Source organism: Calypte anna, chromosome 1, assembly GCF_003957555.1.
Source record: "Calypte anna isolate BGI_N300 chromosome 1, bCalAnn1_v1.p, whole genome shotgun sequence".
Lineage (NCBI taxonomy): Eukaryota > Metazoa > Chordata > Aves > Apodiformes > Trochilidae > Calypte > Calypte anna.
This window is the reverse complement of record NC_044244.1, coordinates 124,465,845-124,479,070: the sequence shown is the minus strand read 5'-3', so window position 1 is coordinate 124,479,070 and position 13,226 is coordinate 124,465,845. Positions and strand designations below refer to the sequence as shown.

Below are 13,226 nucleotides of genomic sequence, written 5' to 3'. Positions count from 1 at the left end.
TGAACTTGTACTGCACAGCCTCATTTCTGTCATTTTCTAATGCTGCAGTGCTTTCACGTACCATTCCTAGCCCAGAATTGTATTGCTAACTGCAAATAGATTCCATACACTGCACTCATTAAACTCATATTGTGCTTAAACACTCCCACAGTATCACAAAACCAGTCATGTTAATTACAGAGCTCCTTTCATAGCATTAAGAATGATAAAGAGGTTTTGGTTTTCTGGTTTATTTGACAATAGTAAAAGTGGGCTGTTTCCCTTATGTGTTCTAAGATCTTCATTCTGAACAAGAGCACTCTCTCAGTTAATCAGGATGTTTGCTCTCAAGCTTATTATTTCCTAATAATTAGACCACTGTGTGAGCAAATAATGCTCAGACCACAGATACAGATAAAAGGTTAAAATAATTTCAGACATCTGGCAAATATTCTTTCAGAGGAGGATGTTGCAGCCAAAATGTGGCATTTTCATTTGAGTGTGACAAAGCAATATACTGTACTTACATATAGGAAGGCAGTCTTCATTTTACCACCATATATACTGCTTTATTTTTTTACAATGCCCAGTGGTTTTCTAATTTTTTTAATGAGCTTTGAACATCAGACAGCAGTGTTAGAAAGACAGCGAGTAACGTTTTGTGAGAGTTCTCATGGGCTGCAGTTTTAAGCAGTTTAGGATTCTATGTGTCAGAATTACCATTAGTGAGTTACTTTTCCCAAATTTTATGTGTTATTTTTACACATAGACTAGCTAGACTACCTAGACAAAACCAGGTATAGGCATTTTCCAGGTGAGGAGAAAATCAAACTGTCATAAGGAGAAATAAAAATAAACCACATTGCCCACAGCTAGCACACTTAAATACATGGCTGCTTATATTCTGCTGTATATCTATTCTTCCAGTATATCTTTTTTAGCAAGAGCTCAATGTGTTGCTACAGCTGATGTATAAGAAAAACAGGCCCACTTTAAGGGTACCACCTGCCTTACTGCAGACAAATTGAAAATTACTTCTAAGTTATAAACCAAAGCTTTTTTTTCAAAGATGTCATTTCCAAATGCACTGTAAGTTATTTCATATAAAGCAGTTGGAAAAGAAGAGAAGTGAAACCAAGGGCACATAAAGTAAAATCTGTAGGTGTTTTCAGTAAGCTGCTTTACCAGTTGCTTATCAGTGCTTTTGTATTGCTTCTGAAGGGTGCCCTAAAGCAGTGCTCCACAGACCCATTCTAGCTGGGCTTGGGGTTTTGGCTTTTTCTTTTTTTCTTTTTTTTTTTTTTTTTTTTACTTTGAACCTTTTAATATTGCAGCCTAGTCCAAGTAGTGCTTTTCCATGTGTGGTGCTCTGAAGCTTCCTGTTGCTTTTGTGACTCATTGACCCTTCCTTAACTTGTAGACTGACATGAGGTTCTATCTACATGATACTATGCGTCCTGGAAATATTCAAGGTTGGATGGGGCTCTGAGCAACCTGATTTAGTTGATCTTATTGCTTATTGCCAGTGGGTTGGACTAGATGACCTTTAAACATCCCTTGCAACCCAAAAAATTTTATGATTCTACTTCTTAGGCAGACCTGAGCCCACTTCAGTTGTGCTCCAAGCAAGCCAGGTGCAAGCAAGCTCCAAAGGAGTAGTCAGAGTTGGTACAACTGGCAGCTGAGTGCCAACAAACCTGTCTGACAGGCAGAGTTAACTGGTGTCTGCCTCCCCTTCTAGGAAGTCATTGCTGTGCACTGTACAAAAGGTTATGCTTGAACCTGAATAGCTCTTTTGCTGTATCTTTTAATGGCAGTCTGTTATTTTTCTTTCCTTAGCTATATTCAGGAACTCTAACCAGGGGTGATGTCTAGGCTAGGAGGTGGCTTCAGATCTCATCTATTTTATTATGTGCAGTGCACTCTGGAAATGTGGTGTTTTTAAAGTGGAAGTCCAGTTTAATGTTTAAACTAATTTCTAAATTCTCTTCATGGCATTCTGTTTAGGCACATTTACACTGGAAAAACATCTCAATGCTTCTTTCCAGCACTACTTTCTCATTTTCTGAGGTTATTGCTTAGAAGTGTTCCCACGATTGCAGACATCCACAGTAGTTTCAGAGTTATTTTATATGAGCCCTGTTATTTTTAATAGAAGTACTTTCAGCCTGCTATAGCTGTCTGGGCCTGTTCTGTGTAGCAGAAAGTCTGCTTGCTGTAATTCCTGATAAATAACACAATCAACAAACTGCACCTAATGTGGCTCAGATTCCCACTCCTCAGACCAGGTGCAATACTCAGTCAGGTACATGTTACAGCACTGAATTTTCTTACAAATACAAGAATCTCTGTCAGCAACAAAGTGTCTGCTCTCAGGACCAGAACATCACCAGTTTACTTATGCTCAGCTCATCACAGACATTCACAGATATAGCTCTTAAGGAAATTGATGGTAGGTAGTTACATAGGCACCTCTGAAGACCTGGGCATTAGTTCTCTCTGCCACTAATTCCTGTTCAAAAGTTCAACCCATCATAATTAATAAGAATATCATTAATATAGCAATGATTAAAAATGTGAGGGGCACCATAATACAAAGGGTTTTGTAAGTAAAAATCTTTCAGTAGTGAGTGCTTCAGATAAATTGATGGGTGGGCACCAGAAGTACAGAAAGAAGGATAGACTCTGCTGTGATTAGAGTGGGATGTATGTGAACTTTTGTTGGTGAGAGTATGTTCTCAGGGAACATGCAATGAGGGCTGCCTTTCTGCAAGCTCCACTTAACAGTAGGAGAGCTGAAAAGAGCAGTCTTCACTCCTGCCTCATACTTGGGAAGGGGAAAACCTGGATCCTGGCTACATACAGTGATGGTTCTATGTAAAATGTAGGCACATTCCAAGAAGTAAGGTTTCTTGGAAATCTCTCTGTAACCTAAATCTTACAGCTTCTCATAATACACTGGTGATATCTTCCAGTAATGGTGAACCTGAGTGTGATGCTGACACTGAAAACCAAAATAGATTTGGATACGAAATTTGGCTCTTTATATGTGCATGTCAGTTCTTCACTTGAAGCTTCTGCAGCACACAGCTACACTCGAATGTATATCTCCCAAGTGATTTCAAGTGTAATTCAATAACTCAGTAAATAAATCATTCTGGCAGCTGTTATCTTCTGCTAAAGCACTCTGCTCTCTCCAGAACTGATCATATTTTAATACCTCTCTTCATTTTGGCAAGGGTTTTCATAGCCTGAGCCTCTTTCACTAAGCGCAAGGCCAAGTTTATGGCATGACATAAACTTAACACCTAATCTCTATATGCCTACTCCTAAATGTGAATATGTAGACATATATTAATTTGGAGAAAGATATATTTATCATTGCCTTAAGTAAAAATATTATCCAGGTGATTTAAGCAATGGTCTGGGTGAGGAGGAGGCTGCAAGGGCAACAAGAGAGGACACGCTCGTGGCAATTCATCAGAAATCTTGTAAGATTGCAGGAGTCTCTTTTCTCAGCTCAATTCTGCAGCTCTGGAAGTGCCTCCAGGGCCTCTTTGATGGTGTGTGTATTCTCTGGTGTACACACAGAGCAGTTTTTGACAGTTCTGAAGGAGAAGAAAGGTTAAGTAGGTGGCATAGTCTTTATGGTGCTAGGAGGCCCTGGACTGCAGTGGATTGTAAGTATATTCTTAAAACTGAGTATGTGTTTACAACAGTGGATATGTTGGAGTATTTAGATGAAAAGCCCTACTAGCTCAGTGGAACTGGCTGGAACAAACTCTCTTCTGAATATCCATGCATGTGAAAGTAGTGACTTCTTTAAAATATTTGGCTTTTGCAACCTTCCAATAGCATGAATGATACAATGCTGAGTAGGGAAAAGTAATTTGCATTTCCATAGCTCCTATCATCTGGCGCTGTTGAGGAAATCTGAGCTTTTGTTAGCTCTGCTGCCTACATTGTGTGGCTGAAAAGTGAACTTCATTCTATCAGGCTTTCCACCAACACCTTCTGTAAGCAGTAATCCAAAGGATCCACCCTCACTCTTCCTCTGAGGTGGCACATATAAGCTCCTCCTTTTTTCAGAGGTGTGTGTGTATATATATATAGATATATATATATCACAAGTATCATCTGTGTATATGTTCAAAAAGGACAGAATCCTCTGCCAGTGAAAGCAGGCCTTGCCCTTATCTCATGTGTGACTGTCTACTTACATGGACTCAGCACAAAGAAGCTGAGATTGTCATAGAATAATCAGGGTTGGAAAAGACCTCTAAGATCATTGAGTCCAACCATTCACCCAACAACCCCTAACCACTAAACCATCCACTGTAGCTCTTCACCTACCTGTCTTTTGAACACCTCTGGAGACGGTGCCCCCACCACTTCCCTGGGCAGCCTGTTCCAGTGCCTCACCACTTGTTCCATGGAGAAGTTTTTCCTAATATCTAACCTGAACCTACCCTGGTGGAGCTTTACCCCATTTCCTCTTGTCCTATCACTGGTTGCCAGAGAGAAGAGGTCTGTCTTGGTACCACCTCCTTTAAGGTAGTTGGGGAATAATGAGATCTCCCTTCAGCCTCCTCTTCTCCAAGTTGAATAATCCCCATTCCCTCAGCCTCTCCTCTAAGTCCTGTTCTCCAGACCCTTAATCAGTTTGGTTGCTCTTTTCTGCACCCTCTCCAGCACCTTGATGTCCTTCTTATACTGCAGTGCCTAAAACTTCACACAGTACTCAAGGTGCAGCCTCACTAAGACAGAGTATAGGGGCAGGATCACCTCCCTGGTCCTGCTGGTCACACTGTTCCTGATGCAGGCCAGGATGGAGTTGGCCTTTTTAGCCACCTGGGCACACTGCCAGCTCACCAGGGTGTTTTAGTGTGTGAACTTCTCTATAATCACTTAAAATTGTACAAAAGAAGCTTAACCAGAGGACTCTCAAAATATTTCAAGTATTTTAGGTACTTAGAGTAAGTAAGAATGGCAGTCTTCTGTATCTCTGTAGCTCATCAGACAGGAGAGGTTTTGCCTTGATTTCTAAGGCTGCTGTTGAAAAGTAGTGCTTCTAGTAGTAGTAAGTACCTCCTTGAGGCAAGTATCTTAGAGAATGCACCTAACATTCCTAGGCTGTGCTGCCATACCAGTTCTTCCAGTTTGGCACAAGATGCTCAAGCAATTTTTACAAAAGAACTTGTTTGAAGGTTTCTACCAAGCCCAGTTCCCATAACATAAGGCTGTGCTTGCCAGCTCTTTCAGGCAGGGTAAGGAAGGGGCAGGGGACTCACTGCACATTTTCGTCCCAGCAGGCAGCAGAGCTTCTTCAGGTTTTCAGGAGAAGGTGTGCTCCAGCAGAGAGCGTGGCTTCAGGGAAATACTTTCCTGGGCCTTCTGTCAAAGCAGCACCAGCTATCAGTTACCTGAATACAGAGCAGTGGGCTTTTGATACCTTGGAGTTTATGGCTTTTACAAAGTCTCTGACATTACCTGGTTTTCGAGGCTGTTGTTGGCAAAGTGCTGCCAAGCTATTGAGTCTGATGTCTTTGCTCTCTGGTAGAGCTCAGTACTTCGATCATTAGTTGAGGTTTTGTAACAAGAAAGTAGGTACCACACCAAAGAAAGATGATGTTCAATGTTAAATTTTATGACCATGTGAATCTTGCAGCTCCATTGCCTAGATTAGAAGGCAAAGTGATGTGGAAACAGCAATTTAAACCGAGTTTTTAAATTCAGAGTTAGTGTCTAACCAGGGTTAGGACTGTGAGTTTGGTTGGTGGAGTGGGATTTAAAGAAATGATGGCAACTTGTATAAAAGCATAAAGTTCCATTTTCTGTTCCCATGATGACTTGGCACTTGACAAGTTGTTTTCCTCTAGTTCCCAAGGTGAAAGAAGCAGCTATCTTTGGCCCACTCCTAGCACAGAGGAAAGTTCCAGTGTCGAGACCAGAGCAAGAAGGTAAATTATTTTTATACAACATTTATTTTCCTGTGTATTGTGTGTTTGCATTACAACCTGTATTAGGTAAGCCAAAGCCAGTTTACAATCTTTTAATATAAAAGAAAGGTTTGGTGAACACATTAGAGACAGCATCTGGCCAAAGGAATCTATGAAACTGTCTAGAGACAGTTCAGTGTGAGAAGCTTTATTTGCTTTCTTTTCACAACATACTTTAACTGTTTTTAAGCCAGTTATGCAATGTCCCCCCTCATTGAAACTTGGCTTGCAATTGAATTTCACGTGATTAATTTCAGTGTCATTGAAAAATACAGTAATTCTGGTTGGTTGTCTATAAAATCAAACCATGTTAGAGTGTTGCATAGCACGCAGCCATATGCTAACATCCTTCTAATGCTCTCTTGTTTTTTCTCTTGTTTTTTAATCCTGATCCTCTATCAGAAATCCACAGGAGTTTCCCCTGAACAAAAAAGAACAAATATTTACCCTAAATTTTAAATAGCCTGCCCGTGATTTTCTGATCTTCTCTATTTCATTACTAAGTCCTATAGATATCAGAGTAAGATGTTGCTGCCTGTTCTTTCTCACTTTAAAAAATAACTGTAAAATCAGTTAGAGGAGCATACAAACTCCATGAGATGCCAATTTATGTACACCACTTAAGTTCTTGTTATGCCTTAGGAAACTATTTCATACATTTTCTGCCTGCTGGGAACTGCGATAGATTGCATGATATTTTGTGTTAAAGTAGAGCATAAAACCAGATCTAAGGGCACTCTCCTCCTCTCTCCTGGTGGGAAACAGTTCCTCTGTGACAGACAGAAGCTCCCCATAAGGACCTGCTTATCAGAACCACAGAAAAAAGCAGAAAACAGAAGGGAGACTGAGGGACTCTATTGAGCTGATGCATTTAGAGGCCAGTAGCATTCTCCGGGGAGCCAAGCAGGCAGGGAATGAAATGCTGGGATTCACCATAGCTAAAATTCTTTTTAGGACAACAACCCACAAGTGCTTCCAAGTCTTAAACCAAAACAAAATATACAAGCATGCTGGCTAATATTAAGGATGAAATGCTGATTTTTATTTTTATTTTTATTTTTATTTTTATTTGCAATGCAGAAAGCTGTATTGACAGAAAAAACAGATTTACACAGTAATGCCATGTACCACACTTCTCTGTGTCATGGTACAATACATGAAAAGAAAAAGAAAGTTCAGCCTTCCTGAGAAAGTTCAGATGGATGATGTATTATTCTTAATCTGAACTGTCATGATTGCATTATATTTCTTCTTCTTTTTTTTTTTTTTCCACAGTGCAAAACACATTGCACAGTGTTTCTTTCTTTGTAAATATATAATGCTTTGCATCTTCACAGTCATGAAGGCTGTGGGTGATACCCTTTTTGCAGTGTGCTCCAAAGGTCAAGTTATCTGGACCATCAGCCCTATGTAGTTTGAGTATCAAGTGCTGATGTAAATGATTCCTCTCATGGGAGGCCAGCTTCTCTCTTTCAATGGAAAGAACTGGAGTTTGAGCATTTTGAGTGATGACAACTACAGCAGTGTAACAAATGGAGAGAGGAAAGCTCTCAGGGTGACAGATCCCAAATGATTTCTTCTGCTAGAGTACAAAACTAATACCTCCAACTATACGTGGCAATCAGCAAGTACTCAGAATACAGAAGTCATAGCATATGAACTCATGTGTAGATAGAAAATTGGCAGTAAAAAGACACTATATATTTTTTCTGAGTTAAAGAAAGAATTACTACCAAAATTCTGACATTTTTCTTTTCTGCAATTTAGTCTAGGTCAACACTGTTTGAACTGGGATTGTAGATAATTTTAGAATGACTGGTTACATAAAGAGTAAATTATTTTTAGCAGTATTTATGATATATGTTCCTATTTTCTCTGAGTCTGCATTGTCAGGTATGGGTTTTATTTTTTCCAGTTGACTGCAGCTTCAGCCGAGGAGTCTGTGACTGGAAACAAGAGGCTGATGATGACTTTGACTGGAATCCTGCTGATCGAGATAGAGGTATTTAAATATCTGTCCTTTGCCTGTGCTTTGATTTGACCACTCACCTCCTATAAAAAAAGAGGGGACAGGAGAGGAAAACAGAATCACAGAATCACATAAAAATAGGGGTTGGAAGGGACCTTGAAAGATCATTGAGTCCAACCCCCCCTGCCAGAACAGGGTCACTTCATGGAGGTCACACAGGAACACATCTAGGTGGGTTTTGAATGTCTCCAGAGAAGGAGACTCCACAGCCTCACTGGGCAGTCTGGTCCAGTGCCTTGTCACCCTCACAGTGAAAAAGCTTTTCCTTATATTTATGCACAACCTCCTATGCTCCAAATTGCAGCTGTTGCCCCTTTTCCTATCATTGGGCAGCACTAAGAAGAGCCTGGCTTCATCTTCCTGACACTCACCCTTTACAAATTTATAAATGTTAATGAGGTCACCCCTCATTTTCCTCTCCTCCAAGCTGAACAGACCCAGCTTTCTCAGCCTTTCCTCATAAGGGAGATGTTCCACTCCCTTAATCAACTTTGTGGCTCTGTGCTGGGCTCTTTCAAGAAGTTCCCTTTTCCTATCTGTGGGTTATCTTTATAAAAGAAAAAAGGAAGCAGAGATTGCTTTGAGTGGCAATTGTTTCTTTGAAATTTCCAGTCACAACTGCTAATTAGCAACTTATTTCAACATGAGTCAAAAGATGAGAAAAATTACTACACTGTAACTGTTCAAAATGACAAAGTTTACAAGGCAATGGAAAACTTACTAGCTACGTGTTGTGACTTTCCAAGACTGGTAGGGCATTTAACCACATACCTGTTGTATAGATGAATGTGGCAATGTAGTCACACGGCTTTGACATCATTGTGGTAACTGCTCAGAAATCTCAAACTCTGAAAGACAAACTAGTGACAGTATTCCTTGGAATGAGGCAAGGGCAGGGGGATTATTCAAGAACAAGCAATACCTGGCCTGCAAGCCTGCTAAAACCTGAGAGGGACACCACAAATGCTATGTGTAACTGCTCTGCTGATGTATGTCAAAATCTGTGGCTGAAGAAACTTTTTAAAACTGTCTCTTCCCTTGTGACATGAAAGTGTTGCAGAAGCTGCTGCAGTAATGGACCAGTGAATCCTGCGGATTCTACAGGCCACTTGCTCCAGTTTCTACACAAACACAGTCTCTCCTTCTTCCCTCACAGCTTTTCCAGCCCAGTCTTTCTTCACGAATTCTTCCTATCCTGTTCCATATATTTCCCTTTTCCCACGTCCCTTCTCTGTTACCTCTTTCAGGAAGACCTTATCCTGACCACAGCCCATGCCCCCAAACTTAGATCTGCTGATGATGACTATTTATGGGCCCAGATGCTTTATCTCTTTATCACTTTGTGTGTCTCTGTCCTTTCATTGCTTCTCCAGGATCTGGGGAATAAGCTATCAGTCCCTTTATGAGTTTGTCATCACTGCAGAGGACAGTGAAAAGAGTATTGATCTAGCTCAAGTACTGGAAATGGTCTGACTACACAGGCACAGCAGGATGTTTCAGGCTGTTGCATTTGAAAAACTGATTTGTTTTTTTCCTTTGAAAGATACTGCAAGAAAGAATGACTGTAATTGCCAGTGAAATATGAACTCATCTCCTCTGTAAAGAGATCTGACTTCCAACAGTGTAAGCTTATTCCTTGCAAAGTGCACTCCCTGCTGCGTGTCTCCAGTCTGGTTTTAAATAATTCAAGTAACACGGCTTCCACGTATTTTCCTAGCAAATATGAATACAATTTGCTAGTAACGAACACAAGACCACTATAGATGCCTTTTCCTCTTTTCCTGTTGTTAAAAGGTGATGGATACTACATGGCAGTTCCAGCTTTTGTGGGCCACAAGAAGGATATGGGGCGTCTGAAACTTCTCCTCACTGAGCTCAAACCAAAGAGCAGCTACTGCTTGGTTTTCAGCTACCGACTTGCTGGCGACAGAGTGGGGAAACTTCGAGTGTTCCTGGCAAACAAAAGAACTGCTCCTGTCTGGGAGCAGAACAATGGAAATGATGAAAGGTGGAGAACTGGAAAAATAGAGATATTTCAGGGGGCTGAAACGACCAACAGCGTAAGTATTACACTATTTATATGCCAACTACACTAACCAACACAACAGCTTAATTTCCTAATCCTCAGGTGTTCCTCCAACTGTTTTGTAGCCATCACTTGGTGGCAATGGAAAGGCTTAGCTGAAATGGGAAAGAAGAACACATATTTTAGGAGGCAGAAAAGTTGTTATTAGGTTGTCATTTCAGAACTGATTTACCCCAGTCAGCTAGGACACTGATACCAGTAAGCCTATAATTTTGTAAAAGAATTGCATCAGATCGTAAATTAACACAATGAATCTAAATATCTCCTCAATAGTTCCTGCAACAGAAGCATACATACATGCCTGGAAAAATGAAAATTCTCAGTTTCATAGAGGAGGATGCTCTCAAACCACACCACACCAGACCATTTTAGAGCTCAAGGAGACAGCACAGACAATCAAGAATGGTCAGTCACCTTAGGAGCAGGACATGCTAGCCAACAGGCAATACTGTGCAGTGATGTATGCCTGAAAACTGCCCCTTTTGGGGTATCAGCAAGTTTCTCCTTGAAGTTTCAGGGCCTGGTTTTCATTTATGTGACTGAAAGTTTTCAGTGCTGTGTAAAGGCTTCGACTGTGTAATTGAACACTGTGAGTGTAAATGAAATGCAAGCCCTTTTCAAGGTTCTTTGCACTGCTGGAATGATGTGGATAAGCCCTTACATACATGAGAATCAGACTACAAAACGAAAGTCCAACCATCCTATTCATAAAAATGAACCTATTCCCTACTATACTATATATATACAACTATATATTGGGAAAGTATAAATATAGTATATACACCCAAAATCTAAGGATCCAAATAGGTAAAAAATGAACAATTGTAATGACTTCAAGAAAAGAGTGCACTAGCATCACATACTGTGATAAAACTACATTACTATAATTGGATTTCACTCAATTTGCATTTTCTTTGTACAATTAAAATAAGTAATCTTATTAAAGGAATCCATTTGGTATTGTAAATCTGTGCAGAGAATTATCAGTCTAGTTACAAAAACTCTAAAAACTGCAAGGATTTAAGTCATTAAGTCCTCTATTGGGATAAAACATTCCTCAGATATAGCATTATAACTAATTCATATTAAGAGTTGCTGAATGGTTGGATAAACTACATTTTCACTATTAACACATCTCTTTTCTAATGACAGGTCACTTTTGAATCAGAACGTGGGAAAGGCAAAACTGGAGAAATTGGAGTGGATAATGTTATACTGATTTCTGGTCTATGCCCAGAAGATATCTGATAATGGATAGTTGAGTATGTTGGATTTAATCCTATTTTTTAATATTTGCCTTACTTCTAGTGTATTTTTCTATCATTTTCTTTATTAAAAACCCAAACAAACAGAAAACAAAACAAAACATGATAACTGTGCCCTGAACTTAATGCAGCAATGGAAACAGAAAAACTGACATGTTTAAAATGGAGAATGAATTTCTTAATGAGTTATTTTAATTATTCTAACACATGCTTTGAATGTAGCACTACTGTATTTTATAATTTAAGGTCGGAGTTTCCAAAGTAGTATTTGTCTAACTTTTTTACAAATTCTACATGCTTTTATTCCTTAAAGTCCTTTTCAAAGCTATTCTTAAGTCTTCTATTTAATTTCTTCTACTCCACAAGAACATAAAGCAGTATTTAAGAGGATGCTACTACTTCTGGTGACTTAATTTTAACTTCTTTACCTCTTACTTATGTAGATATTCAATCTAATCAATAAAAAGAACGAGAGGAGCTTTATTTCTTTGCTGATGGAGCTAAGCTTTCAGTGGAGTTATGGCTTTAAGGAATATTTTCATTACTAATAAAGTATGTAAAATACCTTGTTTGTCATCAGTGTCATTAAGTCAGAGAAATAATTGATTACAAACAGTCCTTTTATAGTTTTATAAGTATTTAGTGTTAATCATTAACAGATAATATTACCAACTGGCACTGAAAAAAATAACACAAAGAATGACCCTTTTTTAACATTTAAGAAACTTCATGTTACATAGTGACCTTCAGGAACAAATTGGTTATTGATGGATTGCAGGCCTACTTTACCCCCCTGAGATGTGAAAGAACAGTTTTAATTTTCCAGTAGACAGTATAGCCTACTGGCCACACAATAAGGTTCCTTCTTAAACAACTGGAAAAAATAATCATTGTTGTAAGTCCCTTCAAATTTCATCAAAAGGAATGAAAACTCTCCACCACCTGCAGGAGCAGGGATATGTGCAGAACCTTCTTCCACAAACCAGGAGCTGCCACCCTGGACTGGAAATGTCTGGAATGTTTACAATAGCTGTGTAATCAGGAAATGCTTGTTCTTTGTTAGAACTGGTTAGTGTTATGAAACAAGTACTCAGAGTACTGTACGTGGGCTTCAGCTTGGACATATGAATTTCTTTCCTGATGTCTTTGGAGGTGCTGATGAAATTATAGAAAAGGGACTTGAGAAAAACAAAGGCTCTTTAATCTCAATGCAAAGTCTTTGCAAGATTCAAAGCCAGAGGAAAGCTCCCTCAGTTGTAGATCAGATGTGTACTGTGATCTCAGGATGCCTGAAGTACCTGGTCACAATGAGGCAGAAACAAGAAACAAATATTATTCTGGACTCACTCTTCTTCTGGCTCTCTGCAGCTGAAGTACCCTTACTGAAGACAAAAAAAAGATTAATTTTATTGAAATCAAATTTTGTGTCTAGCTTCAAATAAAACAGGAATAATTTACTTGTACACAGCACCCCTATACTCAGAGTACCAAGATGCCTGAGAATTGTTACAGTCTTGAGCATTATAGTGCAAATGATACAGCTGAAATATCTATGTGGAGCTAACTGAGTATACCTAAAAGAAATACATCTGGGCATTGCTTGCATGTGCAGTTATTTGGCAGGATAAGATAAATACTGCCTGTGGAAGGCATAGCATCTAAAGACTGTTTACTCGATCCACAGACAACAGAGAGTAAACACAATGAACATGATCTGATAAGGAGCCAGATCTGCTGGTATTAATTTGTTGTTGGTTGAATCATAGCCCACCATGGACCATGACTGCAGCAATTACTTTAGTATCACCATTCCATCCGAAAGACAAAATAAAAGGAAAAGATACTGCGTCTTATCGAATGAATACGAA

The 13,226-nt window shown here is 39.3% G+C and overlaps 1 protein-coding gene across 1 annotated transcript in view; it reads left to right on the top strand.

Annotated features, from left to right (window-relative positions):
* EGFL6 (EGF like domain multiple 6) overlaps positions 1-11,341 on the top strand; it is a 41,436-nt gene extending 30,095 nt beyond the window's left edge. The window contains exons 9-12 of the mRNA XM_030456795.1: positions 5,859-5,939; positions 7,894-7,980; positions 9,802-10,067; positions 11,246-11,341. Coding sequence (XP_030312655.1) covers positions 5,859-5,939; positions 7,894-7,980; positions 9,802-10,067; positions 11,246-11,341 — 530 coding nt within the window. The remainder of the gene's footprint in view (positions 1-5,858; positions 5,940-7,893; positions 7,981-9,801; positions 10,068-11,245) is intronic.
* Positions 11,342-13,226: the final 1,885 nt, after the last annotated feature.